The sequence below is a fragment of the Cervus canadensis genome, chromosome 9, assembly GCF_019320065.1.
Source record: "Cervus canadensis isolate Bull #8, Minnesota chromosome 9, ASM1932006v1, whole genome shotgun sequence".
NCBI classification, from domain to species: domain Eukaryota; kingdom Metazoa; phylum Chordata; class Mammalia; order Artiodactyla; family Cervidae; genus Cervus; species Cervus canadensis.
In genome coordinates, this window is record NC_057394.1 from 72,754,801 (window position 1) to 72,772,382 (window position 17,582).

The 17,582-nt window shown below is 39.6% G+C and overlaps 1 protein-coding gene across 2 annotated transcripts; it reads right to left on the reverse strand.

Moving 5' to 3' along the window:
• Positions 1 to 1,540: 1,540 nt before the first annotated feature.
• LOC122447069 (regulatory factor X associated protein) lies at positions 1,541 to 10,599 on the reverse strand. 2 transcript variants are annotated; one of them, XM_043477404.1, is made up of 3 exons: positions 9,789 to 10,593; positions 5,771 to 5,878; positions 1,541 to 3,030 (listed from the first exon to the last, which is right to left on the reverse strand). In XM_043477404.1, exons 1-3 carry the CDS (start codon positions 10,281 to 10,283, stop codon positions 2,920 to 2,922), a joined length of 714 nt encoding a protein of 237 aa, XP_043333339.1. In that variant the 5' UTR covers positions 10,284 to 10,593; the 3' UTR covers positions 1,541 to 2,919. The 2 variants fall into 2 exon arrangements, with proteins under 2 accessions (XP_043333339.1, XP_043333340.1); XM_043477405.1 differs by lacking the exon at positions 5,771 to 5,878 and having other exon boundaries at positions 9,789 to 10,599.
• Between the last annotated feature and the right edge of the window lie 6,983 nt (positions 10,600 to 17,582).

The following is a 17,582-nucleotide window of genomic DNA, read 5'->3' on the forward strand; positions in this document are numbered from 1 at the left end:
ATAAAAGATCTCCCAACCACTGAACACCCCATTCCTCTATCCCATGACACCAGTGCCCCAATTTTCCTTTGCTACTTCCAATTTTGCATATGAGCTTGCATGAGCATATAATTATACATTTACATATAATTTTGATAACATTATTTATGATCTTTTGTAGTTGCCTATTCAAAACTAACTGTAGTCCCCTCAGAATTTTTGGCTAATATAATCTTTGATGGACACCTCTTTTGAAGACCAGCTTGTTTGGATTAACTCCTTCTGATGCAAAACATGTTTCATCCTTTTCTTTCTTTCCCTTTCCTTTTCTGATTGCTTTTCAGCAAGCTTTGGCAGCGCGCTAGAGCTGCTGGTTGACGAGCTGAAGCAAATCCCTCTGGGTTTCTCCCTGAGTTGAGAGCCGTCCCTGAGTTACTTACTTGCCACTAAATCCTACAGGCTTGTTTATTCAATCCCTCCAAATCCCACTCTTCAAGTGGAAGACTGGGAATGGTCTTAAAACCAAGGCATTAAGAAGCTTGAGTTATTGATATACCCACTGTTACAGAGTGTAATAAAGACTGGGACAGTTGCTAACTCATTTGCTAGTTTCCTAGCATAAGTTGCTAGTTTCCTAGATGAAATACCTCGTGTTCTCAGATTCTTCCTACACTTGCTCTGCAATGTCATAGTAAACTCCACTTCCTCTTGGCCTCATTTCGTCTCTGTTCAGCAAGAACCCTAGCTTCTATTACTGAGAGTACTCTCACAAAAGCAATGTAACTTCCTCCACTTCTTCCACTAAATGAATCTGAGCTCAAGCTTGCAATTTATCTTTCTTCCTCTATGTCTGGTGAAGCCCTGTGGAACTATGTCACCTGATTGCAGATTGCCATTATAGGTTCCTGGTTTCCAGACTAAATCTTTAATGCTACTCATCAACCCTCTTATATACAGTACTACTGGGGATAATACTAATATTATTGAGGATACTGGTTGGCTGGATGTCACAGAACACCTGAATAACCACGGAAGATACAAGAAAGTCTGCCTCTCTTTCACAGAGGAATCCAAAACAGGGGGTCCCAGGCTAGGATGGTGTCTCTGCTCCCTGAGGCCATCCAAGGATACACACACAAGGCCAGTTCTCCAGATTTAAAGGATAAATAAACTCAACCTCTCAATGGGACGAACGGTGAAGCCACGTTACAAAAGTTATACATACATGGAGGGATAAAACAAAGTTGGGGACAAACTGCAATAAACCTACCCTAAATAAGTAAAAACCTTATTGTTTTTTATAATATATATTAAGTTCCTTTCTTTTAATTCAGCTCTTACTGACCTATTACTTTCTCATTTCCTCATCCTCCTATTTCACTTGAAGAAGGATAAGCTGCTTTTTTTTTAACTACAGAAGTTAACTTATACTCTAGGGATTCATAAAAGGTCCCAGCTCCACAAGTAAGAAAACAAGCTAACAGTGGATAACAAATGTAAATGAATTCCTCTGCATCTGGTGTAGAGCAACTGTAGAACAGAATTAGTGAATCAGACAACGCAAAGGTCAATAATGACTTTAATGAGTAATTCTGGTAAAAGCGTTTCTGCACAGTTATGCAGGTATAAAAACAGATATAAAAAGTTAACAAAAAGATTCCTTCTCTCCTTAAGGACATCTTAGAACAACCATGACTAAATATAACTTGATATATATATCAGAGCTTAAAACTCAAGAGACTGTAACAACTTTCTGCACAGCTTAACTTGAGGCACATGCACTTATTATTCTAACACTGGAAATACTTTCTTGACATTTGATTTGGTACTCTTATTGGTAAGCTTTGCCTTTTAAAAGTTTTATTAGGAGAAAGTACAAGAAAAAAGTATCTATCCGGATTGCCCACCACTCTCTGAACATTATCTAGGAATAATACGATCTTAAAATAGCTCAATTTTGAAAATCACTGACAAAAATGCTGGAGTGTTATTTTAGGGATCTCTTTTTGAAAAAGAAATGAATATAAAAAAGTAGTTTTGTTTTGACACTGGTAAGAGGACATACGCTTGTACTGTTCACAAATTCAGTACACAAGAGTTGCCTGCTTTAAGAGAACACTGAGAGAAGCAGAGAGGCCGACTCCAGGAGGCGCACTCATTCCAGGGTTTTACCTGGGTTTTTCCTGGGTTTTACCAGTACATCTCTGAGAAGAGGTGCATATCCTACTCTCTCAGATATTTAATAATGATCCCTTTCTTTACACATAAAAAATAAGCTTACCTCTTTGACAGCTCCAGTCTTAACTGGAAAGAAAAGGTTATTACGAGAACCCAATTCTAGGTACACCAACTACATTTTATCAACACAAATAGCTCTCAGTGTTTCTTAAGAGAAGGGTTATTGGCACTGAGTATAAGATAATTCTAAACTGTGGGGGGACCATTCCAGACACTTAGCATTCCTGGTCCACTCACTAAAAACCAGCAAGTTTTCAAGGTCACTGTTACAAAACATATCCATCCATTTCCAACCAGATGGATGGTTGGCCTTAGAGTATCATGGACTGCCCCTTGATGAGAACCACTGAGTTAGATGATCCAAGATTAATATCTATTAACTTCATGACTTCCACAGAAAGCAACTGCTGCATTACCTTCAGTAACAATGACTGAAGAAAAACACTTAAAAAAAAAACAAAAAACCTTGCATTTAAATACTACTTTGGAAAGATAGGCTGATTTCTTCAAATCCATGGTGATCTGAAAGGACTAGATGCACAACGTGCAATGCTTATTTGTCCCCAAATGCACACATACATTCACAGGAAAATGACTGTTCACCATCTGCTGGCATGTCTTACCCCATTTATCTTTAGTATAAAAATATGTCCGTCCACTACAATAAGATAAAAAACGTGCAGATCTTCTTAATAAATTCCCTCACACTGATGTTCCTGGAAACTGCTGTTGTCTTTGCTCCAAAACTTGCTGATTTAATAGCTGCTGCTGTTTCTGTAAAAACTGTACCACTTCTGGACTTCTTAGTAATGACTTAAAAAGGAAAAAGAGAAAATGTTTATTAATAGCAGTATTCTTATGAGACTGTATTCATGCTATAAAATTACTCTGCTATATCCTCATACCTGATACAATATACTTACAAAAAAAAAATTCCTGAACTGAATTCATTTCTTCATCCGATGCGCTGCAATTAAACTTCAAACTAATAATAATAAAATCTGGTATCATGCATCAAATACTAAAATCTAAAACTCACTGGGGAGGCCTGATTTTATTGGTGACTTTGCACACAAAGGAAATGCTTTTATGATATGCCAGCATGTATACTCTTTATGAAACATAAGGTCCAAGAAGAGCGCTGGCACAAGATTACAGCAAGGAAAAAAAAAAGGAAATGAAAAGACACCCATGTAAACATGGCAGTTAAATTCCAGGTTAGAAACATATACATTTTTAGCTCAATTCCAGAAAAATAAATGACCCAATCAAAAAATGGGCCAAAGAACTAAACAGACATTTCTCCAAAGAAGACATATAGATGGCTAACAAACACATGAAAAGATGCTCAACATCACTCATTATCACAGAAATGCAAATCGAAACCATAATGAGGTACCATTACATGCCAGTCAGAATGGCTGCTATCCAAAAGTCTACAAGCAATAAATGCTGGAGGGTGTGGAGAAAAGGGAACCCTCTTACACTGTTGGTGGGAATGCAAACTAGTACAGCTACTATGGAGAACAGTGTGGAGATTCCTTAAAAAACTGGAAATAGAACTGCCATATGACCCAGCAATCCCACTCCTGGGCATACACACCCAGGAAACCAGATCTGAGAGAGACACGTGTACCCCAGTGTTCATCGCAGCACTGTTTATAACAGCCAGGACATGGAAGCAACCTAGATGCCCATTAGCAGACGAATGGATAAGAAAGCTGTGGTACATATACACCATGGAATATTACTCAGTCATTAAAAAGAATACATTTGAATCAGTTCTAATGATATGGATGAAACTAGAGCCCATTATACAGAGTGAACTAAGCCAGAAAGATAAACACACCAATACAGTATACTAACACATATATATGGAATTTAAAAAGATGGTAACGATAACCCTATATGCAAAACAGAGAAAGAGACACAGATGTACTGAACAGACTTTTGGACTCTGTGGGAGAAGGCGAGGGTGGGATGTTCAGAGAGAACAGCATTGAAACAAGTATACTATCAAGGGTGAAACAGATCACCAGCCCAGGTTGGATGCATGAGACAAGTGCTCAAGGCTGGTGCACTGGGAAGACCCAGAGGGATGGGATGGGGAGGGATGTGGGAGGGGGGATCGGGATGGGGAATACATGTAAATCCATGGCTGATTCATGTCAATGTATGGCAAAAACCACTACAATATTGTAAAGTAATTAGCCTCCAACTAATAAAAATAAATGAAAAAAAAAAAAGAAACATATACATTTTTGACAAGTACTGGAACTCAAGTTCCTCGCACTAGCCTACTAAGTCTTTTGGAAGAAACTAAAAATGATGTATGTCTGTGTGTATAGTATAGGTATGTGTGTGTAAATATAGGTATACATATATAATAAAAGTAATATTAGCATACTACCAAAACTTCAGAAAAGAATACAACTGCTCTAAAACAACTAATAAGTTTTAAACACTGACCATTTTTAAATAGTTATACTCACATGACAAATGTTAGGCTGACTAATATGTTTTTATTAAAATATTTATACAAATATATAAGGAAGAAAAACCTTGAGCCTAATATACTGAACAAGATAAACCAAATAAGAGGGAAATACTATCATTAAACAGTGATTTTAAAATTTAACATTACAGCATAGTATATTTCCTATTTATTAAATGCTTTTCTTTAAAATTTGTAAATACTGCCCAACCTTTATTTAGTAATGTATAACAGTCTACTCAGCTGTTATGAGGCTGCTGAACAATGAAGTTTTTTAAATTACTATTTTACTATTTGTGATAAATACTTTTCTGGCAGTGTCCTTATGCTTAACTTTATCTATATTTAAGATTCATTTCCTGCGCATCTTCACAGTAAAATGATCTCTGAGTGAAGGAATGACCATTTTAAGGACTCGATACAGACTGCCCAACTGCTTTAATTAATACTATAATAATTATTATATTAGTGTTGTACTAATGTAAGATGCCATCAGAATGAGAGTCCCTTTCATGGAGTCCTCAACATCACTGTGTGTTATCATTTAAATAATTTTCACTTATTGAACTGTTTATTATGTGATTTTTACTGATATGAAACACATTTCCAGATCATGTAAGGGAAGCACTTCTGCTTTTTTCTGTTTATATATTTTTTGCAATGTATTGAGGGCAAAATTTTTCTTCATCAATCTGTATGGCAAAAATATCAACCATATCAACCATTGTCTTTTATATATGTGTTGCAACTCTTTTTCCTGTTATTTTCAAGTTTGCATTTTTATTTTTATGCTGCCATTTTTTACTACAGTATTCATTTTTATGTAGCTAAATTATATTTTCTCTGTAATTTTGTCTTTATGAGATTCCAATGTATACTGGCAGAGCAACAGTTCTATTCTGGACCAATTTAACACAGTATCACAATTATAAACTGACAACCAGTTTAAAACCACAATTTTAAGCTGATAACCAGTTTAGAAATCTCAAAAGTTGAACAGTTCCATTTATAACAAACAAATGTGTTAGGTTTGGAACTACTGTACAAACAGATATTTACCAGTCTTTTTTGATTTAACACTTGTTCTAAAAGAGTAGGTCTTGCAGGTCGATCTCCAAAAGATCCCGTTTTTTGTTTTACAATGGAGAGTATGTTGTCTGCACTTTCCTGGGATAAAAGAAAAATGCAAATAGGATCAAGTGTTGGTATAATAATCCATGATTACAGGCATTTCAATGATGCTTTGCTTCTCTTCCTTCTTGCCCAGATCCTGGGAGCCTTTGGGAAAGTCCCTCTTTAAGTCACTAGGCAAAGTGTTGACAGTTGATTTTATATAACACACCTCACTCCCTCACCCTCCAGGATTTCTAACCTGGGACCTTCAGTCTCCAGAAGTTCTCAAGAATCAACAGAGGGGTAGGGGTATAGGAAGTGGACCTATTTTAATAGCTGTGAGCGATTTTCAATATTACAAAACAATGCCAAGTGGAAAGGGAACACTGTCTTCAGATAAAGCTATCCAGGTCAAACCGTCTACCTGCCTTTGGATGGAATATGTGAACTCAAAGGCCATTTATATAGTGCTAATGAAACATTCTTCACTGCTTTTTTTGCCCAACAAAACAATAGACAAATTAACACCAACCAAAAAATGGGGTGGGCAGTAAAATATTACTTAAAGAAAAACAACTGATACACAAAGATTTCAAAATTTGGAAGTCACCAGGAGAAAAATGACAAACTGGCTTTGAAAAGACTGGCAAGCACTGGAGTAAGTAAGCTCCTGCCACTGGTATAGACAAAACAGGTAAAGTCCTGAAATCACACCATATCCTGAAGCATCCTTACTCAAAATCAGCAGCACTTACTACCAACTATGTTCCCCCAGTTACCTGGTAGGGTCTTAAATACTTACAATCTTCCTGGCCAACAAAAATGTTAAGTTTACTGAAACATTCTGACTCTTATAAAACGCTGACCACATCCAAAAATTCTGACAAATATAAAGTCACATAAGCCATGATTTGTATAGATTTACTCTTATTCTACTCTTCATCTAAAGATTATTTAGATGTTGAGCTGTTTTTTTCTCTTGAGCTTTTTTTTTTTAACGTTTCCAATTTTATTTTATTTATTTTTGGCCATGCCATGTGGGATCTTAGTTCCCCAGTCAGGGATCAAATCCATGCTCCCTGCACTGGGAGTGCAGAGTCTTAACCACTGCACCACCAAGGAAGTCCTTTGACTTTCTTTCTACTGGGCTCTAAGTTACCTATTAGAATATTCGCCTTATCTCTTTCACTATGAGAAGTTTATCAATCTAATGTTAAAAAAATATTCAATCCCTAAACATTTAAAGCGTCACACACAAAAAAAAAAAAACCTGTAAAAAGAAGACTCTAATACTCAGAGAAAACAAAAATAACTTCTTTCTCTCTCCCCACAAGATTAACTACTTATGGGACTGATTCATTCTTATGTGCACTAGAAACGGGATGCTGAAATTGACAGTGGAGGTCCCTTATTCTTACCACCTCACACACATCACTATGCATTAATACATTCAGAACGTTAGTAACACAAAATCACAGAAGCATGTAGTGAAAATAACCTTGTTATCCAACCCAAACTTCTGCAAGTGTTGGAATTATAGAAACCTTCAACACTTTTTGTTCTAAGGAGTTACCAACTTTTGAGGCTACCCACCCTGTATATTCATTGGAAGGACTGATGCTGAAGCTGAAACTCCAATACTTTGGCCAACTGATGCAAAGAACTGACTCACTGGAAAAGACCCGGATGCTGGGAAACACTGAAGGTGGGAGAAGGGAACGACAGAGGATGAGATGGTTGGATGGCATCACCGACTCAACGGACATGAGTTTGAGTAAACTCTGGAAGTCGGTGATGGACAGGGAGGCCTGGTGTGCTGCAGTCCATGGGGTCGCAATGGGTCAGACACGACTGAGTGACTGAACTGACCTGATTTGGTTCTGGGTAACTAACATTTAGGTGGCATTTTCTTAGATTGAGCTGAAACACATAACCCTTGTGACTCACCTGAGTCCTGGTTACTTCAGAACTATGCAAAATAACTCTGCTGCTTCTTCCAAATGATAGCCTTCTTAGACATTTTATGACAATGATCAATCCCACAGGTCACTGCTTTCATCCCTGGTTCCTTTCTGTGTCACTAACACAGCACCATTTTTAGATACATGGACTAAGCATTATATACATCTGTTCCTCATTTAAACTTGATTTGTGTCAGGAATACTGATTTCTTTTTTTTCTTTTTAGGAATACTGATTTTTAAATACCTTAATTTCTAATCTTGCTGCTCATACTATGGCAGCACAGCCCATCACCACCTACCAGTCCTTCTATAACTACTTCCTAAAAAGTCTCTAAATCGAGAGGCCCTTGATTTTAACCCACACCATTATAATAGGAGCCCTTGTTACTGCCTAACTAGGAACTTGCTTTTGAAGCCTCCAAATTCAAGTCCCACTGCCTGGCATTCAGTATCATATAAAAACTGGCTTCAAACTCTTTCCAAATTTATCTTTTGTGAATTTTCCACACAGATACTCCACTTTAGCTAGAAAGGTCCCCTTGCTGTCTTCCCAAAAGTAGCTCCTGTATTCCCACTTCCCCTTCCTTTACTAAGACGTGCTTCTCTTTCTTTTTACCACTAAAATTCTAGGGAAACAGGATAGCATGGGGATAAGACTGAAGGTTCTAGAACCAGACTGCTTGGGTTTGAGTACTTGCTGGCTGCATAATCTGGGCCGAGTTACTTAACCTCTCTTTGCCTCAGATTCCACTTATGGAAATAAAGTATCTCTCTCACTGCTGAAGGGGGTGAGCCTCCATTTATAGCTGAGCACTGTGCCTGGCATATAAGAAACTTAGCTGATGAAACACAAACTATTAGCTGTTCTTTCTAGCTTATACTGAGTTGTATTTTCTCTGCAAAGCCTTTCTAGAATGTCTCAGCCTACAGTGATCTATCCTCTCCACTACTAAAGCAGCCCTTTAGTATCCTGACTGTTCCCGTTAGTTCTTTCTTTACACTCAGTTCAACAAAGACTTAGAGCTCGTGATTCCTCAAACTGATAGTGTCCTTTAAGTAAATGGCTATTATTTGTTGCGTATAGCAATTCTCTTTCCTAAGAAATCATGCAAGTTATTTCAGAATAGGAAAAAATATGTTTCTTTTTGTAGGGGGTGGAGGGAGAGATTCTAATTCAGTTATCTACTTGCCTTTTATGTATTTTCCTCAAACTGTAGGTGTAAATGTGTGACAAAAGAAAAAGAAAGTGGTTACAGTTAAAACATTTCCTTCCTGAAAAGAAGTATATCATCTTCTCACTCTGTAAAGAATTCTGAAGTGAATGAGTACCTTTGGAACAAACAGGGTCAAACGACTACCCTTACTTTCATTCTTGAATAAAGGAGATGCTTACTTACTGAGAACTGGAGTACTAAGAATAAAGTTAACTGAGAGACACCGAGAACAGAACTAAGCACTAATAAGAAGAACAGAGTACTGAGGTAAGATTAAGAATATAACACAAAGAACACTAACAAAAGTACTCTTTTTTCCACTTTAGTTAGTGGAAAGGTGCTGAGAACAGGGTACTAAGATTAGGTATACTTAAGAAAAGAATACTGAGAACAGGGTAGTGAAAAAAGGAAGAGATCACCTTCTTTAAAGAACAGATTTCAGCTGGGTTCCTAAGTCTCTCTGCCTGCTCCTCCAGTGATGGATCAGCTCAATTTACTACCCGCCCTTCCAACCCCTATCCCAGATCTTTGAAATTAGCTTTGCTACCATGTCACGCCATTTTCATTGAGATTTACTCATCTCTACATGGGTGCACCAAAACCGTTCAGCCTTTGCCTACGTTTGCATAAACTTTCTGAGGGCAAGCACTCGCTAACTTTCAGCCACAAGTCCAGCCACGGAAACCTGGCCCCTTTGGGAGCCGGTGGGCAGGCGCTGGAGCTGCGGTCTGCGGCAGGAGTTGGGTCTCTTTTTCCACCTCCCACTCCCCCAGACCCCAGGCCATACCTCCAGTTTGACGTTTCCTGAGCTGCCAGCCGCGGCGGCCCCACCGCAGTTCAGGGCCTGGTCGCTTTTCTTCTTCTTGTACTTGTCCTTGTACATCTTGTTGCGGTGCTTCTTGCACATCCACGGCTTGCGCTGCTTGGCCACCTGACTAGTGGTCTCGCTGCAGCCCTCGTACGTGCAGGTCTTGCTCAGGCCGCCGCCGCCGCCGCCGCCACCGCTGCCCCGTCTCCGGGCTCCCCCGCCGCCGCCCTCGCCCCCCGAGTGGGTCTCCTCGTCCTCCAGATCCTCCAAACTGGCTGTGCTCTCGCCTCCTCCCGGGGGGTCTGAGGTGTCCAGCAGGTCGGCCTCGTCCTCCCCCGCCTCCTCCTCGCCATCCCCAGCCACTTCGCACAGGTACCGAACAGGCTTGCCGGGTCCGCCGCTGCCCCCCAGGGCCGGAGCCTGCCGCAGGACGCCCTCGGCCGCGGCTTCGTCCTGCCCTCCACAGGGGTGCATCACCAGCAGCGCGAACTGCGAGGCCGCGGAACCCGGGACCGGGGCTGAAGCCAGGGCCTGGCCCGGAGCAGGGGCGGGGGCTCCGGGGCGGAGCGCGCCGCTGGCGGCGCCCGGCCCCGCGCCTTCGGTGACACCCTGCACCTCCGTGCTGCTGAGACTTAGGTGTTGGGGATCCACGACCCCGGCCTTTCAGCACCTGCCGGGCCCAACTGCACCTAGCAAACAAGCTTCTCCGGACCGCCAGAAATACCCGAGAGGGCTCCGCGACGGCGCCCCACTGCGCCTGCGCGTCTGCCGCCGGCGAGTGAGCGTCTCTACGCTCGTGGCCTTCAGAGAACCCGGCGTCTCTAAGGGGTGGGGCTGAGCTGTCGCCCGAGGAGCTGACTGCGCATGTGCGGTTGGCAGTGGCGGGAGATTGCCGCGTCGCGGGCGGGGTCTCGCGTCTGGTGCAGCGTGCACTTGAGGTTTTGAGGAGCTGGGCCCGGCGTCGCTTTTTGACTGGAACCGACTCTGCCTAAAATGTTTCAAAGCACTTTTGTGCTGGAACTCCACAGTGTAAATTCACATTGTTCATGAGCCTTCTTGTGCGGCATCAGGACCCGCATTATATTTCACCCCACCCTGACAGGAATGGGAGCTGAGAGGCTGAGCTGTGGCCGTGTCGCGACCAGGCCCCACTAGATAGCAGTCAGTGAAGGCAGAGGCGGCCGATGTGAACATTGTACCACCGAGGAGGAGTGAACCAGACCCAGGACGGGATGTATTTCTTTGGAGAACTAAAGGGTTTACTCTTGAAACCTTTTTCTTTATTGGAAATTGGTTTATCGTACGTGGCCTTTGGGTTTCCCAGGCGGCTCAGCGGTAAAGAATCCGCCCGCCAATGCAGGAGACAAAGGAGCCTTGGGTCGGGAAGATCCTCTGAAGGAGAAAATGGCAACCCACTCCAGTATTATTGCCTGGAAGATCCAGTGGACAGAGGAGCCTGATGGGCTACAGTCCAGGGGGGTCGCAAAGAGTCGTTGGTGGCTGAGGACGCACAGCACTTGGCCTGTGCTTTGACCTCTAAGGTAAGTCTTCAGTATAGATTTCACGAACTATAGTGACGTGAATGTGTGAATAGGGTTATCGAATGGCAAACGTTCAAAAGACAATGATCTATCATTCCTACCAGTTGTTATGCAATTGCTGGTCACTGAATCTGGACTCAGTCAAATCGGATCGGGTCGTGTCCTGAGCAAAACTGTCAGGTAGATGATGTGCTCTCTCCTTTTTTTTCTTCCTCCTTCTCTAGTCAGAGTTCCCATTCCACCCATTGGAAAGGAAAGCGATGGTTACCCAACAAATGATAAATCTGTCCACAGGAAAGTGTTTGGATGTTGCTATGTGGGTGGGTCTTAACTACATTAAAAATTTTTTTTAAACAAAAAAAAATTATTAACCATCATCTGAGCCTTCAGCAAGTTAGTCTTTTCATGTGACTAGAGCCAGTTGATGGAAGCCTGATGGTGGAGGGTCTGCCCCAGTGTTGATGGCTACTGGTTGATTTGTGTAGTAGTTGCTAAAACCAGCTACGTTTTAAGGAGAGGAAGAAGGTTTGGAATAGACCAACCTGGGTGGCACTGTCCTGTGTGACCAGGGCTAGTTAGTTATCTCTTTGAGCTTCAGTTTTCTTGCTGCTGGTAAAATGGGCAGTTAGTTGTGTGTTAGAGCCAGTGGATGGAAGCTCACTGTTATACTTTATACTATTAATAGTTACATTAAATTACATAAATACATTTAATATATTAAATTAAATTACATAAATTTGCAAGTAATTTATGTTAAAAACAAAGATCACAAAACTCAAAACTCATCTCTTCGTAATTGTTTTACTCTTAGCTACGCTGATAAGATGAATTATGTTGGTTGTATCTGTGTATGTGGAAGTACTGTTTATTGGTGTGATACTGCCTATCTCTTCTCAGCTCTGCATTCAGAGATGTGTTGGTAGCTTGAAACCAGCCATTGTGGAAGTATTAACACCATGGAAATCGTCAAATGCTACAAAAAAGGGCTTGAATTTATTGTTGGTTGTCTCTAGACTTAAGAAAGTGATAGCAAAAATGTTAATGAAGATTAAAGTTAAAATGTTTCATGTCTGTGGCTGTCATATAGTCAATACCACCCACCCATAATTGAGGAAATATTCTTTCATTCTTTGACAACTGTCATGATTGATTTCAGCAAAGAAGCTGCTTACCTCAGTGAAGAACAAGTGAAGTTCTGGCATACATCTTCATTGTTTCACTTTTGTCCTGAAAGTAAATAAAAATATCAGCCAACATTCTTATCAGAACTACACTCTTGGTCAATAATGTGCACAGCTTCTTTGCTGTATTAGCCAGATATCAAGCATTTATTTATTGTTTGAATTTGTGACACTGTTGTTGGTGAAATAATTTTAAAAACTGATAGTGTATTTTGCAAGAAATGGCAAGTCACACCAAAGTATAAGTGTTTGGAGTTTACAATTAAAAGTCATGTATTGTATTGTTGATTGTAAATTGTGTGCTAAGCATTCTTTATATCAGTTAACTGGTTTAAGAAAAATACTAGCACATCACTGAGGGAAGTACTATTTAAATCCTGGTACAAATTCCTTTTATATAGTATTCAATAAATGATAGCAGCTTGGTTTTTTTTTTAAGTTTTATTGAGACATAATTTACACACCATTAAAGAACTATTGTAAGTGAACAACTTAATGGCTTTTAGTGAACTTATAGAGTTGTTAAACCATCACCACACTCTAGTTTTAGAACATTTTCATCACCTATATAAGATCCTCCTGTCCATGTTCAGTCAACCCTGCTCCTTCTCCCAGCCCCAGGAAGCCATTTATCTACTTCACATTGCTATAGATTTGCCTTTTGTGGGCATTTTATATAAATGTAATCATATAATACATGGTCTTTTGTACCTGGCTTCTTTCACTTAGCATAAATGTTTTTAAAATTCATCTACTTTGTTAATTGTATCAGTAATTTGTTTCTTTTTATTGCAGAATATTATTTCATTGCTTTGTTTGTCTGTTCACCATTGGAGGACATTTGGATTCTTTCCAGCAATGTTCCATAATAGCAACAAGTTTTTTATCTAAGATTTAGCTTATAATGGGCTCTCAAACTATTTCCTGAATGAATATATTAACAAGTGAATGAGTCAAGGTGAAAGAAGGAACCTGGATGGACACAAGACTTTTGGGCTCTAGGCCTGGCTCTGTCCCCAAGTGTTAGGGCAATTGACCAGATGGGGACCTGGGCGCTCTAGGCTCTGGGTCTCTGGGTTTTCATTTCTCAGCTATAAAATGATCAAGTTGGTCTAAATGATCTGTAAGCTCTGTCCTGAGTTTAGATTGTAGTATACTGTAATGGTCAGTGTTTAGGCCCACTCCTTGGGATCCTGATTCTATTGGTCTGGTTTGGGACTGGGCATGTATACTTTTAGAAAGCTCTCTAAGTAATTCTAATAAGTAGTCAAGAGTGAGAACCACTGATTTATCAGCTAAAGCTAAAATGTAATCTAGTAGATTTAAGTATGCAAACAGATATCCTTGCTGTGAGATTCATTAACATAGTATATTTGTCACCAACCAATAAGATTTTGCATATATAGTACTTTTAAAATGGTAGAAACTCAGATTACAGTCAAAGTAAAATTTTAACAATATTTCTATCCATTTATCGTCTTTGAAAAACTTACTACTAAAGACAAGGCATTGTATAAATTCTGAGGGGCTTTTTCATTTCCTCTATTGATTGCTTTACTGTTTCTCTATAACAATGTACATTTTTTCTTCTGTGTTTTTGAAAACAATGCTTATCTGTAATCAGGAGAGTTCCTTTAAATGGGAAACTGAGATGAAGAAGTGAAGGTTTTCTTTCACGGTGTTTGGTACATATGGATTTTTTGGCTGCCTGTTAAAGGGGATTCACGCTCTGAGAGGGAATATGCTGCCTGTCAGGAAGATCTGCTGAGACACAGAAGAAGGTAGTGAACATGAGGGTTCCCAGAGGGAAGCTGAGCCTATGAAGCTGGATTGGAGACATAGCTTGAACAAGTTAAACTGGAACAGGGACCTCTGCCTGAAAATAATTGATTGCATATAGAGGTAGACATGAACCAAAGGAAAGTTTGAAGTATTCAGAAGGTTCCCAGGAGACCTGAGTGTGAGAGGATGATATCGTATAGACTAAAGTGATTGAAGAGCAATTACAGAAATATGCCAGGGAGCTGGGAACAAACAGCTCCAATGAAGGCTGGAGAGAGTGCAACATGTCATCATTGTTAGCAAATATTGAAATGAAGTTTCCCACTTTATGTAAGTGATTTGAGGACCATGGCAATGACCAGAAGCATGCCCTGCAGTCTTTGGTGTTTGTCCTCTTGAAGTGTGTTTTGGCACCCCTCAGTCTCACTGCTGTGACAGGTGAGCCCATGAGCCACCTATTTCGCATGGGAATGACTCATCACGTGGTGAGTCTGGGTCATCCCAGGAGTCTTGACAGACTACGAGAGGCTCTTTGATGTCCAGCAACTCCTTACCTGTGCCCTCAGCCCATCTTACTGGCTGACTTTGTCTTTTAAAGTGCTCAGAATGCAATACACAGAGAACATTAGTCCATTTCTTCTAGAACAGAATCACCAGTGCTTCATGGACACTTTGCAGATCAGTGTGCTTAAATCATTTCTAAAGCTGTAGTGTACAACTTCTGAATATAGTTTTTCTTAAATTGTGGAACACTAGTTCTATTCCTAGCCAAAAAGGTTTCACCTGCTTCTCTACATGAAGTTATTTTAGGTTTACTAGTCTGAGACTGATTGACATTTACAGTCAGTGAAAATCTACTTATTCTATAGGTATTCCCTTCTGTGTGGCTAACTTCAGCTTCTGTCTCAGGAGGGCCACCTAGACCTGTTGTAATGTAGCCCCAGGGAACAGGACTTCTTTAAAAAAAGAAACAAACAAACAAAAAAAAAAAAAACCTGTTGAATCAATTCAGGAGTCATGCAAATAAAGTTAAAAAATACAAGGAGAATTGTTGATAGAAGTGCTTTTTCAAATAAGGTAAAAAGCTAGATTTCACACCATCTGTATTATGAATACTCACCATTGCTTTTAATGAACCGCTGTGTCACATTTTAAGATTAGAAGACAAAAATTATACTAAATTCAAGGCTGTATCCTCTGGGAGAGCAATAAAAATACTTTTGAGTTGAGAATACAACTTTAAGTGGTAGTGAAATTCAGCAGAAAAATTAAGTCAAAGTGCCAAGCTTATTAACCAAGTATTAATAACAGAAGTATTTAATTATTTCCAAAAGGAAACAAAAAAAGGGAAAGTAAATGTCAAGTAACTTCTAGCTAGGCAGTAACTCCAAGGTGATGTTTAACACTATATACATTCATACTAAATGCATTCGTAACACTCAGTACATCTGTATTTTCTCAATATGGTAAGAGACTATCTTGGATTTTTCTTTTCTTTAACAAAGTAACTAAATATTAAAAACTAACTGAATATACAAACTACTATACATAAAATAGATAAGCAACAAGGATTTACTGTATAGCACATGGAACTATAATATCTTGTAATAATCTTGAAAGGAAAATAATCTGAAAAATATATATATATATAAAACTGGATCATTTTGCTGTGTACCCGAAAGTAACACAATACTGTGATTTAAAAAATTGAACAATGTTTAAAATCTTTTCCCCTTCCACCTGTAGAAATATATATAGGACAAATAAAGAGTATACTAATGGTATGTCAGTATGGCAAAGGACCAAGCTGGAAAGGCAGCAAGCCTTCTAGAACAGTGATGAGCTGGGCATGGGTTGCAACAGTATTTCTGTTGTCGCCCTGTTGCCCACTGCCTTCTGAGAGTCAAATGTTAGATACTGGGAGAGGAATCCAACCGAGGCCCTTGGGCTATGGAGCTTTAAATTGCAAGCATAGGGTAGCATTAGCCCCTCCACTGGCATGGTAAGGAACTAAGATCCAAAAGCAGAACCTTGACTGCAGCCCTAATCTGCCAGCTCAGCTAGGGAAGCACTAGCTATTTCCCAGGTGAGATCAGGTGCCAGGTTCCAATCCGTGATACTGACCAGGGTTTATTCCTTATATAGTTGGCTGGCATATATTCTATGAAGCTCTGCCTGCAAAGGATCCACCTTGGACAAGTTATCCCTTACCTCTAAGATATCATTTGCTTGTTTAATTGAGCTTAATGTGAGTTTCTAATATAGGAAGAAATAAGTCAGTATTTCCCTTCTCTTGAATTTACACTATGCTGCTGATTTGGAGCCTGGTGGGCAACAGTCCATGGGGTCGCAAAGAGTAGGACACAATTTAGCAACCAAACAATAACAAAGCTGAGTTGGTGTCTTGAATAAAATTTGTTCTGATGGTTAAATAAAATAGTAACTTATATTTTGTTTTGGATATAAAATGCATTTGTATATCTGGTATTCTGAAAATACCTAGCACTTCAAAGGAAACTGTAAAATCATAATTGGCTGAACATATGATAAAGGCCTATGATTTGTCAAGGATGGGGACTATGAGTTTTAAGATTTATTCAATCGATCCATCATTCTTTTGTTTTGTTTTTTAAACTGTATTGAGATAGTTCCAAATCATAAAGTTCATCTACTTAAAGTATACAATTCAGAGTTTTTTAATGTATCTATGGAGTTGGGCACCCATCACCATTATCTAATTTTAGAGGATATTCAACTCAAAAAGAATTACATTTATTACATTTATTAACAATCATCCCCCATTCTCTGTTTTCCCTCCCCCAGCCCTTGGCAGCCACTAGTTTCTGTGTCTACTCATTTGCATATTTTTGACATTTCATTAAATAGTATCATAAAATATGTGTTCTTTTCTGAGTTTTTCCTCTCCAATCCATTTTTTTTTCATTTAGCATATCAGTCATTCATTTTGTCAATCAACATTTGCTGCTGCTAAGTCACTTCAGTTGTGTCCAACTCTGTACGACCCCATGGACAGCAGCTCACCAGGCTCCTCTGTCCACGGGATTCTCTAGGCAAGAATACTGAAGTGGGTTGCCATTTCCTTCTCCACGATAAACATTTATTGAGCTTCTATTATTACATAGTGCTATAGGCCCTGGAAATATCAAAATAAATAAAACACTCTTTTTTCAAATAGCTTAGAGTAGTGGTCCTTGACGCTGTTATTAAGTCAGGATTCTCCAGAGAAACAGAACTAATAGGATATATAT